We start from the raw sequence: 20596 nt of genomic DNA on the forward strand, positions 1-20596 counted from the left end.
GCATTAAAAAATACAATTTTTGAGCCATTCATTTATAATACAGGAACCTCTTTTAGGGTCATTAAAGTCTGTCTATGCACCTAAGGCATTTTATTTAAAACTTCATAAAGCATGCCATAAGCAAAAACAAACAAAAGAAAAACAAAAAACCATAAACACTTAAGATTCATATGCCAGTCAATAAGCATTAGTGTCTACAGAATGTGGTCCCAAAAACCTCTGTGAAGAAAGGCTTTGTCATGAGCTGTGCCTCCACCAGCAACAGCAACAGCAACAACTAACTCTTGACTAGTACTTCCTAAGTGCCAGGCACTATTTTAAGCAGTGTACACATATGAACTCATCATCATGCTACCAATCTCATGATGTATGATTATTATCTTCATATTACAAGTGAGAAACGGAGGCACAGTATATTCAGTAACTTGCCCAAGTTATCCAGCTACTACGTGGCATAGCTGGGAGTTGAACTCACGCAGCCTGGTTCTTAATCACTGTGTTACACGGCAAAGGCAGAGCTGATAGAAGATAACTCCTAGTGATGTTTCACACTGAATGTGATCTGTCAGCTGTGACAGGTAGAAGTGACAGGCATTCACTTTCCAGGCAGGAGGCACTCAATCATCATCCATGTTCCTATGCTCAAGGACATGGAAAGCACCCAGCATTACAGGTCTGTTTCCACCTCATTCCATTATCTCACTTTGAGGGCAGATGACACACCTCTGGCAAACTAATAGTCCCCCAAATGTATTCTTATGATGAAAGGGGGAAGGAGTACTGGGTCCCCAATCAGGAGACCTGGGTGTGTGTTTCAGCTCGGCCACACACTTGCTATGTGATCTTGAGCAAGTCACTACCTCTCTAAGCCTCAATCTTTTAACATGTGGAATGAAGGGAAGCTCTCAGTGGTTTTCGACACTTTTAGGAGCACAGATCCCTTTCTTTCCTGAGAAGCCCAATACTTTGAAACAGAGGAAACCAGTGGTTCTCTAGTTGCAGGTACCCAGGGAAGGCAGCCCCACTGTGCCTCCCGGCTGATCCCTCCCCATCACCTGGTGGGAGATGACTGGGACTTAATTAGATGGCACAGGGCAGACAGGCACATGGTGAGCAGAGGTTCTGAGATGAAGAGGAAGGCACACAATGGGCAGAACAGAGGCTCACGAAGTGCTAATACTGGGAAGCAGCTGCCCAAGGAAGAAACTAAAGTCATATCGTTGAGAACGTCAAATATCAGACCAAAGAGTCTGAAGCTGCACTTGCAGGCTGAGGTCTATCAGCGATGCTTCTAATGTAGGGAGATAACATGATCAGAGCTGTCTGAAGAGAGAAAACAGCAGAAAGCAGATGGATGGGAGCAGAGCAGGACCAAGAAGGTGGGACTGCAGCCATGAGCCAGGATGAGGAAGGAAGGCAGGGCCCACTACAGTGACCACCCTCACAAGTGCTGGTCTTCTGAGGTCTCAGTATCCCTGACATTTGAGCTCCAATATAACCTGTATATATCCTATACATCCTACTCAGCTTCAACACAAACCTATGCCTTAAAAACTAAAAACACACAGAGAATAACTTTATCATACTGAATTCAACCATGAACGTACAAAAAAGAAAGCAGTTACAGCAAAGAGGCTACTTTTTAAAACAGTGTGTTCTAAGAACACCCCAGCCCCACCCTGAAAAACCAGTGGGACCTCTTATGGAGCTCAGCTGGCCAACTGCACAGTGACCGCTGGCCCGGGCTCTACGGGACAGCAAGAGAACGGCCAACTGCACAGTGACCGCTGGCCCGGGCTCTACGGGACAGCAAGAAACTTCCAAGTCTCCCACAACGCACTGCCTCTACAATCTTTCTCTTTTTTTATTTTTTATTTTTTTTGAGACGGGGTTTCACCCTGTCGCCCCAGACTGGAGTGCAGTGATGCGAACTCAGCTCACTGCAGTCTCGACCTCCTGGACTCAAGTGATCTTCCCACCTCAGCCTCCAAGTAGTTGGGATCACAGGCATGCACCACCACACCACACCCAGCTAATGGATAAACAAAATATGGCACATTCATATATGGGAATATTATTTGGCCATAAAAGGAAATGAAGCACTGATACTTGCTATAACATGGACGAATCTTGAAAATATTATGCTAAGCAAAAGAAGCCAGACACAAGGTATATACAGTGCCATTTATATGAAATGTCCACAATAAACAAACTCATAAGCCAGGGACAGTGGCTCATGTAATCCCAGCACTTTGGGAAGCCAAGGTAGGATTGCTTGAGCCCAGAAGTTGAGACCAGCCTGTGCAAGATAGAGAGAACCCTGTGTCTACAAAAAAAAAAAAAAAAAAAAAAATTAAAATATTAGCCGGGCATGGTGGTGTACGCCTGTAGTCCCAGCTACTTTGGAAGCTGAGGTAGGAGGAATGCTTGAGCTCAGGAGTTCAAGGCTGCAGTGAGCCATGATCATGCAACTGCACGCCAGCCTAGGTAACAGAGCAAGACCTTGTCTAAAACAAAACAAAACAAAACAAAAATCCCACCAAAAAAAAAAATTCATACAGATAGGAGTTGCCTACGGTTGAGGGTTGACAGAGGAGAAGGGGTTGGGGGAAATGAGAAGGAATTGCTAATGTAATGAGTTTCTTTTTGGATCGATGAAAATATTTAAAAATTGATTATGGTGATGGTAGCACAACTCTGTGAATATACCAAAAATCATTGAATTGTACATTTTAAATAGGTGAATTGTACAGTGTGGGACTTGTATCTCAATGAAGTTCTTATTTAAAAAACAAGTCGACCATAGTTGCACCTGCCTGTAGTCCCAACTACTCAAGAGGCTGAGGCAGGAGGATCACTTGAGCCCAGGACTTGAAACCAGCCTGGCCAACACAGCAAGACCTCATCTCATAAAAACCAACCAACCAAACAAAAACCAACCCACCTCCACTCTCACTAGACCATGCACAAACAGGGAATGGAAATCCAGAGCACAGGACCTGGCCAACCCAGTGTCTTGGAGAGGGGACTAGGCCCTAGGCACAAGAAGCCCCAGCTCTGCAGCCTGGAAGAATTGTGACCTCAGACACATACTCTCCTTCAGCCAGTTTCAGTCTCTGTAAAATGTCAGCCATACGACCTATTTCACAGAGTTGAGCAATTAAATTAAACTGTAAGTGTGAAAATGTTTGGCATAGTGTCAGACACAGAATAAGCATGTAATACAAGCTAAAACCACAATGATATATGGGAAAGTATGATGTAAATAATAAAGGCCTTTGTAAGTGTAAGATAGTTTTATAACCTCATTTATAAAATTACAACATACATTATCAGAAACAATCCATTTTCAATTTCATATGCTGCTTTCCAAAGACTCACTTGAGCTCACTGCCCCACTGTTTCAAAGAGTAAAAATTAATGGAATTTGGATGCCCTGGGGCGGGCTGATTTGCAGCTTGTTCTCCCACCAGCTCTCCAGGCACAGTCTCCACAGCTAGGACATTTCTGGCTTTTTCTGCAGAAGCATTTGGGTGTGGGTAAATTAAATCTGAAAAGAAAAAGGTAAACAAATGTCAGTTACTCAAAGCTTCCACACAAAACTTGACATCCCACATAAAACACTGACTTGATATACTATATAAAAAATTAAACTATGTAATAGTATATTTTTAATGTATACTATATAAAAATATAATCTGTGGCTAACTCTGGTGTTCTGAAACCATTTTCATCTAAATAGCTCCATGTTTCTCAAAGGAAGGCTGTGACATACCTCAAACCACTAGGTATTAACAGTGTTGGCCCAGAGAAAGCAAAGGCTAGAATTTTCCTCCAGTACTGTAGACCAATAACCCTCACCATAAACCCGTCATCAAAGTCCAATCACCTGTACTGATAAGAAACAATTTCCAGGATAAACTGTTATATAAGAAAAGCAAAGTGCAGATCAGATTATACAAGGGAAACAAAACAAAAATAAAAAATAAAAAAAAAAAAAGAGAGAGAATGAAATTAAAAAAAAAACCAGGCCGGGCGCGGTGGCTCAAGCCTGTAATCCCAGCACTTTGGGAGGCGGAGACGGGCGGATCACGAGGTCAGGAGATCGAGACCATCCTGGCTGACACGGTGAAACCTCGTCTCTACTAAAAAAAATACAAAAAAAACTGGCCGGGTGAGGTGGCGGGCGCCTGTAGTCCCAGCTGCTGGGAGGCTGAGGCAGGAGAATGGCGTAAACCCGGGAGGCGGAGCTTGCAGTGAGCTGAGATCCGGCCACTGCACTCCAGCCTGGGCGACAGAGTGAGACTCCGCCTCAAAAAAAAAAAAAAAAAAAAACCAAAAGAAAAGAAAAACAAAACAAAACAAAAAAACTAAAAAAACTGGAAAAAAAAAACTAAAAAAAAGGAAAAAAAATGAAAAAATAAAGAAAAAAATAAAAAAAAAAAAAAAAGAAAAAAAGAAAAAAAGAAAAAAATAGAAATAAAGAAGAGAAAAAAACCCAAAAAAAACAAAAAAGAGAAAAAAAAGAAAAACAAACAAACAAAAAAACAAAATAAAACAAAAAGATTATACAAGGGTATCTTTTCTCTAAGAAAGTGGGAGAAATACAAATATAAACGTATTTGCTAATACTTGCAAAGAATGATACTGAAAAAATAAAGTTTGCACATCACAGAATAGCAGTTCAGTAAATTCACAAGCAAACACACTGATGCTAAGGCATGATGAAACTTCACAACACATCTTTAAAATGTAAACTTTTGAAATAGTTAAGGTGGAAATCATATGATGGTCAGGATTTACTTCAAAATAGCAGTATTTTGTTACTTAACAAATACATAGTAATATTTGCTTCAGGTAACATGTTATTTGCTTCAAAATAACAAAGCAGGATATCAATGAAACAAAGGGGGTAATTATTGCTGCAACTACCTAATAAACCTGGAGGTAATATTATGTTATTCTTTGTATATGTTTAAAACTTCCCATAATAAAAAGTTACTTAAAAAATTTTTTTTTGATAAAAAATTTTCTTTTTTTTCTCCCAAGACGGAGTTTGGCTCTTGTTGCCCAGGATGGAGTGTTTCGCTCTTGTTGCCCAGGATGGAATCCAATGGCGCAGTCTTGGCTCACTGCAACCTCCTCCTCACGGGTTCAAGTGATTCTCCTGCCTCAGTCTCCCAGGTATCTGGGATTACAGGCACCCGGCACCACGCCCAGCTAATTTTTGTATTTTTAGTAGAGACGAGGTTTCATCACGTTGGCCAGGCTGGTCACGAACTCCTGACCTCAGGTGATCTACCCGCTTCCGCCTCCCAAAGTGCTGGGATTATAGACATGAGCCACTGTGCTGATAAAAACATTTCTAACTACAAATACTTTGTATTCTTCCAAATGACATAATCTGCACTGGTGTTTCAGTGGTAGAATTCTCCCATGCCAAATGGCATAATCTCTCTGAGAATAGGACATGCTTGTAAACAGAATTCAATATTACTTTAAAATAATCAATTTGATCTACACTTCTTTTTAAAGTATCTCTGTATCAACAAAATCAACCATCTCTTTCTGTGAAATCAGAATTGACTGCTGACCACTGATATTCAAGAAAAATTCTTCTCTCTTTCGAGATAGGATCTCAGTGAACACGACTCACTGCAGCCTCAACCTCCCAGGCTTGTGAGATCCTCTTGCCTCAGCCTCCCAAGTAGCTGGGACTAGAGGCACGCACCATGTCCGGCTAATTTCTGGGGTTTTTTTGTTTGTTTGTTTTGTTTTGTTTTTTTGTAGAGACAGGGTTTGCCATGTTGCCCAGGCTAGTCTTGAATGCCTGGGTTCAAGCAATTCTTCCACCTTGGCGTCCCAAAGTGCTGGGATTACAGGTGTAAGCCACTGTACCCAGCCAAGAAAAATTCGTTTCTAATCAGAGGAGCACAAAACCAGAGCCAGCAAGAACAGGTCTCTGCTAAAGGTCACTGAGCACTGGTAAACGAAGCAGAGAGCAGGCGTTCCTGGGCTGCTCGGACTTGGAGAGCAACGTACTGAATGTCGCATGATGAGCCTGCACTGTGTAGGCAGGTTCTGACTTGACCAGTAAGTGTGGGAAGGGCTTCAAAAACACACTGGGAAAGTATCTTGGGTGTGGCATGAGTAAACAACTGCTGTGTATCTATCAGGGTAATTTGGCTCTGACCAGAAGAGTCAATGCATGGCTTACAGTAGGGTTCTGACTAGGAAAAGCAAGACGGTGTGCTGGGAACAGAAGAATTACAGGCTTGGTAATAGAGTCCACACTTTATTATTTTTTTTTTTTTTACTTTTTTGAGACTGGATCTCACTCTGTCACTGAGGCCTGGAGTGCAGTGGTGTGATCGTGGCTCCACTGCAGCCTCTTGAGTCAAGAGGCAAGAAGTTACAAATAACCACAGATTGCCAGTTCTTGGTTTTACTATCATGTATTAACCACTAGGCACCGAGGGCACAACAACCGATGAGACAGAGCTTTCCCCATAAAGGAGAACACGTCCAGGAGACAGACAAAAGTAAAATAGTAACATGTCAAGCTCCAAGTCACCACAGAATAAATACATTGAGTCCTTGGGATCCAGACCCTTCCTCTGAGTCTTAGGGTTCCAGGAGATGCCTGGGGGACTTCCAGAGGGAGAAGAGGATGGGGGCCCCATGCTCAGTTTCATCCTCAGCAGTTCCTCTCTTCACCTTTTATATACTGGGGTTCCCTTTAAGATTTCATTTGGAAAAGAGGTTCCAGCAAACAAAAGAAAAAAAAAGTTCAAACCCCACTAATCCAGTCTAGTCTCCTTACCTACTTTCTCCATCAGGACACTAGAGTCCAGAGCCAGAGCCAGAACCCGGACATCTACCCCTGCAGTATACAAATATCGCAAGGCAGGTAGAGATGAGTGTACCTCAGAGGAGGGCACAGTACCTGGAGTGGGGGGGCGGGGCGTGCTCAATGTTGGTGAGCGCGTGTGTCAGTTTACAGGTACATGGAGTATGGGCGCAGCACAAACTCCTTTACTTCAAAGGCTGGTCTTACAACAATCATCACAATTCTAAGCCAAATCAGGAAATAAACACAACAAACTGTACGGATTTCTACTACAGGCTGAGTCTGGCCTCTTCTTCCTGTGTGGGTTAGTAGCAAGGTGATGAACGGCCTGAGAGATTGGACTGTCAAATGCTTACGTGGCAAAGTGCCTATTACCAAGAAAACCCCAGGCCTTGCAGCAACCCACAGCCCATACTGGAAATACTTCCTGAGGAACTCAGAGGCCCCAGGGAGGGGTGGAGAAAAGGGACCAGAGACCAGGGAGGAACATGTTGGAGGACAATTTCTAAAAGTAATTATCTGACTTGAAAAAGAAGCTCTTTTCCAGCTTAATACATTTTTGCTGTAACTGTTATTTTTGTCTGATTTTTGGTTTTTAAGAGACCATGTGAGATGTACTTAGTGAAAGCAGAGCTGCTGGCTTCTCCTCAATACATGTCCTAACATTAGCATGCAGGGAACCGCCTCAAGGAGGACATTAAGGGAAAACACAAACTAGGACATGGCAACATTTCCTCGAAGATTTTAAGAGGCTGGACTGGTGTTCATGAACATGTCTTTTGTCTTACAGCTTCAGTGGGGAAAGAAAGTCTGTGCCTGACGGTTTTTGGTGTTTAGACCTCTGTCCTTTTTAAACATTTTCAAATGCCTAAATGAAAACTCTGAGGGAGTTTCCGACTGCACTGTTCCCATTTCCTAGGTTCTGATTCTAGCACCGCCGCTAAATCCAGTGTGACCCTGGGCAGTCTCAGCCTCCCTGGAGCTGCTGGCTTCTCCTCCCTGGTCTCCAGCCTCCCTGGTCTCCAACAGCCCTTCCCACTTGCTGCATTCTAAAACATGATGCTCAAAGTCTCCTCCTAATGGGACTCCCTGCACAGGGGCGGCTCTTGCCTACATCTGGACTGCCTCAGTGAGTATTCCCTCTCCTCTCCTGCTGTCTCAGTTAGGCCTAGGTGCTCCGCCAGCAACTTCTGCAGAGCACAGAACTGTGTACAGTGGGAGAATTCTCATAAAACTCAACCCAGGCCTGTAGCTGTATCCAAGAAAGGAGAAAAGAACACTGGGAAAGGGTTGTCCCCATATGCATCTTTATGAAAAGTCAAAAGACAGGGTGGGCTTAACCTGAAAATTTTTTTTTTATTTACCAATGTGAGTTTTAATACAGATTGTGAAGGACCAGTCAGGAGGAACAGAAATATCTTCCAAGTGAGAACACAGCGTGCATCTAAGCACCAAAAAAAAAGAGGCGGCAAACCACTGGGTCCTGACAGGCCCCAGCATAGGCCAGTCCATATGTCTGGTTAATTATTCATCTGCCTGTCTCCTACCCCCATCAAGGACACAACTCTGTGAGAAGTGAACCTCTATCTGATTTGCTAACAGCTGCATATCCAACACCTAGCATACAGGAGTGACTGAATATTGGTTAAATGACCAAATTAATCCATAAAAGACAGGAACTTGCTAACATGGCATGGGAGAAAAGGCCTTCTGTGGGTTTAAACAACTGGGCAGAAGGCAGCAAAGGCTCCTGCAGTTCTTGAATGGATTTATACTCATCATCCTTCCTGACTTTCCTCTCTCCTGCCACCTTGCCTCTGACAGATTCCCTGAATTGGGGTGGGGGTTTCCCTCTTTTCCTTTCCCATTCCTCCCTGTTTTCCTGCAACCTGACTCAGCCACCGCCCCTGCCCCCATTCACGGCCACATCAACCCCTGTATTCACCTGCATTAAGTCCCACCAAATCTAGGCTGAAGATGTCCCTGCTGACACCAAACTCCAAGCTTGTTCCAGATAGTCTCCTTTCCGACCCTATCCAGCAGGCTCCTCCCAGACAGAACTGCAATCTAACCCCACTCAGCATCTCCCTCACATCCTCCCTCCCACAGTCACATTCTTTCACAACCTGACTTTCACAGAACCTTCAAACCAGAAGGAACCTGGTTCAGAGAGCATCTTGCTTCACAGATGGGGAAATCATGATGTGCTCAAGGTCCCATAAGCTCTCTCCATGCTGTCTCTCAGATACAATGCTGATAACTACCGATACTTCACAAGAACGGATGGCATTTTGCATTTTACAAGGATTACATGAAAGCACAGCTTCCTTGATCTCTGTATGGAATCATGACATTAAAGGTTGATGTGTAATTCCTGTGGCACTGCCAACGCAGGGCCTGCATTCCACCTAATAGCTTTCCTTCTGGCAGCCCTCTACACCCTGCACCCTGCACCGAGAGCACTGCTCAGGCTGCTTGAGGACTGAAAGTTACAGCTACTCCTCCCACGCCATCCCCTTGCACACAAGCTGTTAAGAGTGTAACAGTTCAGGCCGGGCGCGGTGGCTCAAGCCTGTAATCCCAGCACTTTGGGAGGCCGAGACGGGCGGATCACGAGGTCAGGAGATCGAGACCATCCTGGCTAATACGGTGAAACCCCGTCTCTACTAAAAAATACAAAAAAAAAAAAAAAATAGCCGGTCGACAAGGCAGGCGCCTGTAGTCTCAGCTACTCGGGAGGCTGAGGCAGGAGAATGGCGTAAACCCGGGAGGCAGAGCTTGCAGTGAGCTGAGATCCAGCTACTGCACTCCAGCTTGGGCGGCAGAGCAAGACTCCGTCCCAAAAAAAAAAGAGTGTAACAGTTCAACTACCCAACGCAGCTGCTTCAGGGGAGGAAATGTGTGGTCATCCTTCAAACTGTCTTCACAATACAATGTTCTGCAAGAAATACCATCCATATTCAAACAGGCACTTGGGCATTTGAGCCTGCTATGACCATGAATGCTTTAGTACTCATGAACTTTCAAGAAGTTTTTTTAAAAAAGCAGGATCTTGTTACCCCGGCTTGTTTTCTTATTAGTTTATGTGGGGAATGAAGTAAACAGAATGTGCTAGACATACATCCTGTAATGAGGCTATTAGTCATTTATGGGCACCTCCTTTGGGTTCTAGTTACCTCATTCTCAACAGCTATAAAGGTTTGTGGACCCCTGATTGTATCTTTATGCAAATTATTCTTTTGTGTTGAAACTAGGTCTTTATCTATCCAAACACAGAAGACAATGTGGAATGGTATTTGAAGCATGGCATGCCTCCAGAGGACAGGCTACAAAATAGAAGGCAGACAGAACAGATATTGACTAATAATAAAGCTGCAAGTTCCAATCACACACAGGAAAGTCTCTTAACACAGATTCTAGAAAAAAAATTAATGTAAGCAACTATGTGACAGTGCTGGCTCCTTAATGAATATTCAATCCAGCTTTTCCTTACTTATAAACCTTGGTTTTGATCGTGGCCATGTGCTCAGCTAAAATACTTGGCTTCCCAGACTCCTTCCAGCTAGGAATGGCCATGTGACAGTTCCAGCTAACGATGCATAAGCCACAGGTTTCTGGGAAAGCATTCTGCTTTTTGATGTAAGTGCCACCCCCAGGGGCAGCTAGCATGAGCAGGAAAGCTAATACACTCTAGCAATGGAAAACAGAGTCAGAGACTTGGGCCCCTCAGCGGCACTAGTGAGTAGCTATGCCAGCCATAAACTGCTTATCATGTGAGACAAATTACTCCCTATGTGTAAGTCCTTATTAGGAAGGTTTCTTGTTAATTACAGCTGAACATAATGCTAACCCTTTCAAAATGATATCATCTCATACATATGTATACAATATATAATATATGTGTATATACACATACATATGGCTCTTTACACTTAACAATGCAGTTTCCCATTTGATCCTTATAACAACTACAAAGGAGGGTGAACAAACTTCAATTCCCATAGCCACAGTTTCCTACCCCTGTACTACAGGATAAATGACTTTCTTAAGAGTCTGACAACTAGTAAATATCTCCAAGACTCACAGGCCCACAGGGCTTCTTCCACGAGGTAGAGCTGCCTTCTAAGATACACAACTAGCTATCAGTGGAAAATGTTAATCCCCTATATTTTTCCCCATATGGGCTTTAGGCGCTAGGAGGGTCCTGATGGGTGAAGCCCATTAGACTACAAACCAAAATGTTCCAAACAACTGGGTGACCACGAGACAATACTAGGAAAAATTTTATTTTTAATGCAAATCAGTTATAAAAACACTCTTCTTTAATTCTTGCTAGAGTAGGCTAAGCTGAGCAGATAACTACAAGCATGGCTTTAGAAACTTCACAGAGCACTGCCATATAACACAACACAATTTATCTTTGAACCGGATTTGATCTCTGATGATGAAACAAAAGGGTCTAAAATACAAGCTTTTCTTTTTGACTTCCTGCTTCAGACTTTTTGACTTCCTGAACTATTATAGTCTCACATACTGCTCTGGGGCCCAAGTTTCATTCCTTGTTCTCAGAAGCTATCTAAAAATTAATAGAAGTCTAAAGTTACAGTCATTTCTATCAATAAAATCTTCAAAGGCACTCCATTGCTCTTAGGATAAAGTCCAAAATCCCAAGGCCAGCAGTCTAGGCTCTCCCCCAGCTCTGGCTCTGGGTCCCGGGTGTGCCCCCAGGTTCAACTTCCACCCCACAACTGCTTCCAGCCGGTAGCCATCCTGGCTGCAGCTCTGGGAAGGCACCGCAGTCCAGCCCTGTCATCTGCCTCCCGCTTCTCTACCTAGCTAATTCCTAGCCATCCTCCAGGCCTTGGCTTAGATGCACTTCCTCAGAGAGGCCCTAACTGCCAGAAGCTATGCACAGCCCACTTACAGCCCATGGTACCAGCATGCACCCTTCCCTCACATTTCACATTTCTCTCATTTTTTATCTGCACAACCACCCTGCTTGACTAGAAATTCTGTGAGGAGATGGACAAAGTTCATCTTGAGTGCCAACTCTGCTGAATGAATGAGTAAATGTCAGAGGGCATTTACTCAAATGCTAAATTCGATACCTGGAGTCCCCAAACCAAAGGAGGAGAAACAAATATGGGCTTCAGATGTTTTCTCTGGCTCTCCAATCACAGCATTTTGGCTTAGAAGGAGGAAGGACAGCTGTTATAAAGAGACTAGAGGGATAAGCATTACTTCTTTATCCTCCTTTTGGTTTAATATCCCTGAGTCTTTGCTAGAAAGAAGCACTTGGTGTCCTCAGAACAAAGGAACTGAGGCAAATCAAGCACCTCCTGTGCCAAAGGCAGTGGCTATGCTCATGAACACTGCCTGTTCTCACAGGATTTCCAAATGTTCCAAGTGACTCAGACACTCAGTTAGGAGCTCCTTTTGATGAAAAGCACTATAAGAGTGGCTTTCAAAACAACTCAGTTACCAGTGACTTGACCCTGAACTAAACATAAGGGGGCAGAAAGTTGAAAATAAAGGCATGACCTCAGAACTTGGAATAGTCAGAGTGCTAAGTCAGTCGGGAAAGTGACTCAAAAACTCTCACAGAAAATATATCAACAGGTACAAAGCATATATAGTAATTTCTCACTGATAAGAGGATTAACCTACTGAAAAATACTGGGACAAGTAAAAACAAGACTGGCAAATTTGGAGATGAAAAATTTGTCTAAGAACGCATTTGTTTCTGGAGTAAATCAGCCACACATGTGCCAACACCATCCTTGGTGGGACAGGCAACTCGTATGCAGCCCTGTGTTCTGCTGAGCAAAGGGTCCCACGGGTTTTATTAAGTGCTGACAACATCTCTTTACGAAACTGTTAGAACTAGTCCTCACTGTTGTCTACTTCTTTTAATGTATGCTCCATGTGTCTTCCAAAAATACTAGTACGATGGCCTGGGCTTTTTAGACCTTACTTCTGAGCTTAGGAGGCTTTTGTGTTTATTTGTTTGTTTTTCTGGATGTGTTCTTTGCCCTGTATGGAGAGCGGGGGCCAAAAATAGTACCATCTCCATAGTCTTTGCAGGCGGGGTAGGATGGGCAGCAAATAATTGTTGTCCTGTTCTTTCTAGAGGTTATCTCCATGCTGCAAATGGCCAGGGATTACCCTGAGTTATAGAAATGCCATGAATCCAGGACAGAACTAAATCAATGTTTGAAGGTTAAAGTCTTCCTAAGAAACACTAAAGAATTATAAGTAGAATGTTTTGCGAATACCTTCCTAGTGTATACAAACACCTGTTAATCTTGGCAAGTCTGCCCAAGCATGATTATTTAGGCACGAGTGCTCCATCATTAGGTGTGCTAGAAAGGCTGGCCCTGCAGTCAGAACTAGACTTACAGCACCATAACTTACTACATGCTGACCTTAGTCGTATCATCTCTTGCATATGCTTGACACTGGCCTTGCCTGATTCCAAGGCCATCACTGGGCTTGCATAAGCTTCGTACATGGAGGCGCTGGGTAACTGTGGAATGCTATCCACTCATAAGGTAGCATCACTATTATTTTCTTTCTAAAATCATTTTCATTCACTGCTAAGTTCATATGTGGTATCGAATGGCTCACACAAATAACTGACCCAGCTCCCCTTTATTTTTGCCTTACCGGTGTTATCTCTGGCTACAAGACCCTTAGGAAAATCCCCGGGAGTTGGAGAGGTCCTGCTGTCCCACTTGACCATGTCGAGACTGTTACAATATTCCCATCTCTTCTGCTGAAGCTCCTGTAACCAGTAAGTCATGAGTTGACGATTGGGAGCCTAGAAAGAGGGAGGGGAAAAACATGTTATGGCCACCAATAATATGAAGAGCTTAAAAAATATTATGTCTCATGAGTACAGACTGTTCAGCTTGCCATGAGAGTTAAGATGAACAGATCAAGGAAACTTCAGCTACAAGATTAGTAGCTTTTGCTCATGATGAGTTGGTCAAGCAAACAGCAATTGTGATATGAAGAATTGAACCCAGTTAATAAGAAGTCTTTTTAAATTCTAAAATTAAAGAATAATGCAGCATAACATTTTCCTCAAAACTGTTTAGGAAGGTGTGATAATACTGCTGCTCTTTTGCTCTGAGCAACTATAAATTCCATCTTCAGAAATAAAATCTTACATAGGTATGAATGATGGCCTTGCCAAATCACATCAAATAACGATATTTAAACTCCATCAGCATCTGAGAGTATACAAAGAAAACTGCAGATTAAAAACTAGCTGGCACTCCTATCAGAATGGCTAATATTTCAAAACGTTGACAATGCCAAGTGCATTGTCATTGACAAGGGTGAAGGGCAGCTAGAACTTTCACAAGCTGCTGGTAGAATGCAACTTGGTGCAGCTACTTTAGAAAACAGTTTGGCAATTCCTTATAAAGTTAAACATACACTTACCAAGTGACCTGGCAAGCCCATCCCTACATATTCACCCAAAAGGAATGAAAACATATTCACACAAAGACCTGTATGTAAGTATGTACAGAGGTTTTATTCATAATTGCCAAAAAAATGAGAACTTCATCTGGTGAAAGGATTAAAAAAAAAACTGTGGTACACATCCATACAATAAAATACCATTTAGCAATAAAAAGGAGCACACTATTGATTCCTACAACATGGATAAATATTAAATGCATATTGCTAAGTGAAAGAAGCCTGACCCAAACGGCTATATACTACATGATGCCATTTATGTAACACCCTGAAAAGGCAAAATTGTCAGAAGAGAAAACAAATCGGTGGTTGCCAGGGCTTGGCAGGGAGGGGAGCAGCTGACTACAAAGGGGCAGCACAAGAATTTGTGGGTGACAGAACTGTTCTGTATCATGGTTCTGGTGGTAAAGTCATGATTCTATGCATTTGTCCAAAATCATAGAATTATATACACACAGAGTGAATATTATTTAAAAAAATCAACCAAGATGGGGGAGAGGACCCAGAACAATGAACCTAACTATAAACAAACTAGACTGCATGTATGGATTAAGGTCTGCAGGCTGCCCCCTGCAAAGGAGTCCCAAGAAGAAGGAAGGCTGCCATGACACAATTATGGGAACTTCATCAACACTGGCATCCAGTGACATGTGCAGACATCAGGCACAGTGGTTCCCAAGATCAGAGGCAGTGAAGAAAATGGCTCTGTAGGCATGACAGCAAGAGACAGGCCTAAAACAAACTACTACTACTTATAAGCAAAGGATACAAAGGATAACCTCTGGGTGCTGTGGCTACAACTTGAGTCTTTTTAGTGATACTTGCATACCTGGCCTCAGATAAAGAAAAGCCTTCATTACAGGATATTTGGGTATTTTACAGAAAGTTCTTCCAACTATCAGCCAAGTTGCCATTTCATCCATTCATTTAACCAACATTTGCCAAGCACCTATCAGATACCCAGACCTGGGGCTTGGCCTAGTGAGAAAGACAGGAAAAAACACCCAGTAATTTCCATGCTGCATTAAGTGCTATGACAGAAAGCAGAGCAGGTGAGGCAGGGCTGGCGTGACTGGAGAGCACTGGGGAAGGACAAAGAGCCAAGGAGGGAGGTGCAGCAAAGGACAAGGTACTCAAAGTTCATGACACCTGCCACATGCAGGTTTAAAAGCTTCAAAGTATTGGTTTAATGTCTATCTTCTCCAAGAAACAAACTCCAAGTTGTCTCCATTTCTCTAGCATCTAGCTCAGTGCCAGGCACACAGTAGGTCAGTATTTACTGAATACATATATGTAGGAATAGTGAATGAATGAATAATCAGAAAATGATACAGGAGAGCTTGGTCTTAAATGGGAAGCAGGCAGTGGCCAGAGGAAAATAGATTCCAGGAAGAGAGAGGAGTGTCTACAAAAGTGAAAAGGTCAGAGAGCAGGAGTGAGGTGAGGTCAGTGAGCGGCAAGGACCTGGCCCTGAAGGGACTTGTGTGCCTTCCTAAAGAGACGGAATGGGGAATTTAGCAGGGCACTGGGGAAGGACACATATCAGATTATTAGACAAAGGTACTGCTGGTGAAAATGGTGGTGAGGGAAAGGCAGGTGCACAGTTTGCATAAAGGAGGAGATTAGCTCAGGCCAGAGGCCATGAGCCCACTTGAGAGATCCATGAATTGCAGCCTGGAGTTTTGGCGGCAGGCTGGTTGCAGGGTAGACACAGGAGCTCAGCCTGGCCCTGGGGCAGAGCAAAGAGCACACAAGCATTTCCACAGGAGGGGAGAGGAGAGTCACCAGGCAAGTCAGGAACTGAGACACACAACCACAGCCAAATTCAGAGCCCAAAGCCCACCCAGTCCTCCCCCTTTTTTTTGCAGATGAGTGGATAGAGGCCCAGAAAGGGAAGTGACTTGTCTAGGTCATACAGGGAGTCAATACTGTGAGCCCAGTCTGCCAAACCCCCCACCCTTAGAGGCAACTGTGTGTTTGGGTGGGGGGAATGTATGTGTCTGGTCCTCCCACCAGCTCCCTGACTACCTGGCCCTTCCATCCCCATGCCACGGATGAGCTAAGCACCCTGGGAGCCTTCTGCTCCAGCCAGGGAGGCGTCCAGACACTTGCTCTACTTCCTCTTGTTCAGCCTGCACACACAGCTGTGTTTCTATTTATGCTCAGGAGCCACAGGCTGCTCAGAGAAGCTGGCACACACTCACTAGGACAGATCTGAACCAACCTCTCCAGCTGCCTCTGACAATGCAGGCACCATGAAAAATCTGCTTTTTACAAGAAATCCTTTTCCCTTTAAATCTCTGAGTATTTAACTGGGAAACAATTAGTAACCTCTGAGTCATCTCTCACTAAATTCCCGGGGCAAAACTTTGAGATCACATGCTTTCAACGACTGCTATTTTATCATACTGTAGAAATTCGGTCAATAAGGTGGGCAAAATCTGGTCAATAAGGCAGTTAATCTAGATACTGATTAACTGGGTTTGTTTCCTTTCAAAAAAAAAACAAAAATCTAGACAGGCAGGTGTGGTGGCTCACACCTGTAATCCCAGCACTTCGGGAGGCCGAGGCAGGCAGATAACCTGAGGTCAGGAGTTTGAGACCAGCCTAGCCAACACGGTGAAAACCCTGTCTCTACTAAAAATATTTTTTTAAATTAGCCAGGCGTGGTTGTGGGCACCTGTAATACTTGGGAAGCTGAGGTCGGAGAACTGCTTGAACCTGAGATGGAGGCTGCAGTGAGCTGACACGGTGCCACTGCACTCCAACCTGGGCGACAGTGAGACTCTGTCTCAAAAAAAAAATCTAGAGATCACTAGAAGACTTTTTACTTCAATCCCCAATTAGCTAGTAAAAGGCTGGGGGCCAGGCTGTCTGAAATGTCTCTGGGGCATGTGCTTTGACATAAAAGCCCCAAAGGGCCTTTTCTGAAGAGAGCCGAAACCCAAAGACAGAAACATACACAGGTTCTAAGACTGAGCACCACTAAAAGTACAATACAGCAAAATCAGCAGAAATCCAAAAAGCCTCTGGGTTTTCCATCTGGTATCTTTCAGCGAAGGACTAAATGGAGATTTGGCTCAGGCCTAATTAAATGTATAATCACAAACCAGCCTCTTTATCGCCCCAGTCCCAATAAATTGGTTCAGATCTTCCCTGTCCAACACAATAGCCACTAGCCAGACGTGACTACTGAGCACATGAGAGGAGGCCAGCGCCACATGATAAAATCTTTTGGATGCACTGAATTAAATACAATAGTATTAAAATTAATTTTACCGGTTTAATGTGACTACTTGAAAATTTAAAAGTATGTATGTGGCTCACATCTTATCTTTACTCAACAGAGCTGGTCTACACCACAATGGCAAATATATTCCATTTTGAGAGCCAAAGTTGGTGGGAGATCTGGCTTGGCAAGGAACAGGACCTCAGGATTATAACGTAAGCCAAGGGCATGGGGTCCCCATGGGGGCTTGGGGCAGCCAACACCATTGCTCTTCTACAGCACTTTATGACTCAAGATAACTTCTCTTTAAACAGGCACCTCCATATCTCCAACCACTCCATGGTCCATTAATGTCCAAGGAGAGGCCAACATTCTTTAGGAACCCAGGCATATGCTGGTCTGGCTCACAGCTTTAGTGCCTTTATTCAGTGCTCCCAAAGTGGGGCGAGTAGGACCTTCAAGTGATCTGGCTGCACAGACAACGCCTTGCTGAGTCTATCACCAGGAGTTCCCTCCGCTGAGCCTCAGCTCAGCTGGTAACAATGAGCCAGTTAGCGCAGAAGCTTACCACCAGGACCACACAGCATTCACCAAAGACATGCCCGCCAGAGGAATGAGGACCAGGAAGGATCACCATCTGCCCCCCACCCCTCAGAATGATCATTTAAAATGCTGTGGTCCCAAGTTCTGGAGAGTCAGACAGGCATTCCACTCATGCTAGAAGAAACAGTGACAAGGCAGAGCTCCAGAGCTGATTCTAGGCAAGCACCCAGCAAGAAGCCAGGTGTTAGCGCGTGCTGTCTGATGCCTCACCCAGGCCAGCTCCGAGTCTCCCCTAACACCAATCTCTCCAGATCCTTCCTACTCACCCTTCAAGGTCCAATGCAAAGGCCACCTCTTCAGAGCAGGTTTCCCTGACCTGGGTGTGCATTTTGTCTCCCCTAACACCAGTCTCCTCAGCTCCTTCCTACTCACCCTTCAAGGTCCAATGCAAAGGCCACCTCTTCAGAGCAGGTTTCCCTGATTTGGGGGTACATTCTGTCTCCATTCTCTGAATGGGGAGCCTGGAGAATCTTGTAGCCCAGGTAACCCTCCCATGGAGATGAGGGCACTCCCTGCGTGTTCCTCACTAACCTAAGTTCCTTAAAGGCAGAGGCCAGACCTGCTGGTCTCAATATGATCCAAGATGCCTTGCACAGTGTCCTGAATATAAACACTCAAATATCTGACTCATCCTCTCATGTTCAATTGTTGCTACTTCCTCTCAACACTGCTTAAATCCCAGGTCAAATATGGCACCAATCCCAATATGAGACAAAGCCGAACATCTTGGAAAGCCATTGTAGTTGTCTCCTACATGGCTGCATGAACGTCCTGGGTTTCTTCCACTCAGGAAGAGGGGCAGACAAGGATTGGGTGGTCACAATTCTACATGGCAGCCATCTGCTGCCTTTGGGTGCCAAGACATGAGGCACCAGCTAGGAGAATAAAAGCAAGCCATCTGCGTTCTGCTTGAGGTGGGAATGCAGTCCTTGACAGCTGGCTGAGAAGTACCATGTGATGCCCCAGCTGCTCCCACAACCTGCTGTCCCCAGGTCTCTCGTAGCGCAAAACCCAGAAGCCCACTCATGTGTGAGACAGGCCCTGGCCACCTGTTTCTTCTCTTGGGCCCCAGAGACTCCCCTCAGCCTCCCACCGGCTCTCAATTTGATGCTTAGACAAGTCCCACAATAAAGTTGTTTGATTACAAGTTAACTGATTTCAATACACAAATATTAAGGGTCCACTCCCAGTGGGAAGTGCATGATTGTGAGGAGAGGGGCTGGAGTAGCAATCCAGCAGCATCTACAGGGAGTCGGGCCTCATTATCTCCACTAAACAAGTTTATCTAAGCTTTTATTCCCTTTGGTAAACAATGTCCACCTATCAAAATTTACCACATTTTAGAAGCTATAATAATATTCACATTCTTCGACCCACAATTCCATTCCTAGAAATGTAGCTAAAGTAGTTCAAAAGAGGAAAAAGGGACAACACCATGTACATAAAGTGTTCATTTGCTTGACAAATGTTTATTAAGAGCCTAACTTGGGCCAAGTCCAGTAGTTAGCACTAAGAATACAGAACTGGATGAGATCTGGTTAATTCCTACCTCTGAGATATTCACCGCAAGCAAACATTTTCCTTTATGCCAACAATAAACAGTGGGAAACAAGTTCATAATTATAATCAACATAAAATGCCTAGGTATCCAATTAAGAAATCTAGAGGCCAGGTGCAGTGGCTCATGCCAGTAATCCTAGCCCTTTGGGAGGCCCAGGTGGGTGAATCGCCTGGGCTTAGGAGTTTGAGACCAGCCTGAGCAACATGGTGAAACCACATCTCTCAAAAAAAAAAATTAGCCAGGCACAGTGGCATGTGCTTGTGAGCACCAGCTACTCAAAAGGCTAAGGTTAGAGGATCCCTTGAGCCCAGGATACAGAGTTTGCAGTGAGCCAAGATCTGTACCCAGCCTGGGCGACAGAGCAAGACCAATCTCTTGGTTAACCAGGCACCGTGGCTCACTCCTGTAATCCCAGCATTTTGGGAGGCTGAGGCAGGCAGATCACCTTAAGTCTGGAGTTCGGGACCAGCCTGGCCAACATGGTGAAACCTCATGTCTATTAAAAATACCAAAATTAGCCAGGTGTGGTGGCGCACTCCTGTAATTGCAGCTACTCGGGAGGCCGAGGTAGAAGAATCGTTTAAACCCAGGAAGCAGAGGTTGCAGGGAGTCGAGATCGTGCCACTGCACTCCAGCCTGGGCAACAAGAGTGAAATTCTGTCTCAAAAATGAAAACAGAAGACCCTGTCTCTTTAAAATATAATAATAATAGGCCAGGCACAGTGGCTCATGCCTGTAATCCCAGCACTTTGGGAGGCAGAGGCAGGCAGATCACTTGAATCCAGGAGTTCGAGACCAGCCTGGCCAACATGGTGAAATCCCCTCTCTACAAAAAGTACAAAAATTAGCCAGGTGTGGTGGTGCA

General features: G+C 44.3%; 1 protein-coding gene across 1 annotated transcript in view; it reads right to left on the reverse strand.

Moving 5' to 3' along the window:
• Positions 1-20596, reverse strand: part of TBC1D2B (TBC1 domain family member 2B) — an 80590-nt gene that overhangs the window by 43585 nt on the left and 16409 nt on the right. Inside the window, exons 2-3 of the mRNA XM_033236808.1 lie at positions 13517-13670; positions 3382-3550 (exon numbers count right to left, since the gene is read on the reverse strand). Of these exons, the coding sequence (XP_033092699.1) occupies positions 3382-3550; positions 13517-13670 (323 nt within the window). The remainder of the gene's footprint in view (positions 1-3381; positions 3551-13516; positions 13671-20596) is intronic.

The sequence above is a fragment of the Trachypithecus francoisi genome, unplaced genomic scaffold (genome assembly GCF_009764315.1).
Source record: "Trachypithecus francoisi isolate TF-2019V2 unplaced genomic scaffold, Tfra_2.0 Contig00110, whole genome shotgun sequence".
Taxonomy (NCBI): Eukaryota; Metazoa; Chordata; class Mammalia; order Primates; family Cercopithecidae; genus Trachypithecus; species Trachypithecus francoisi.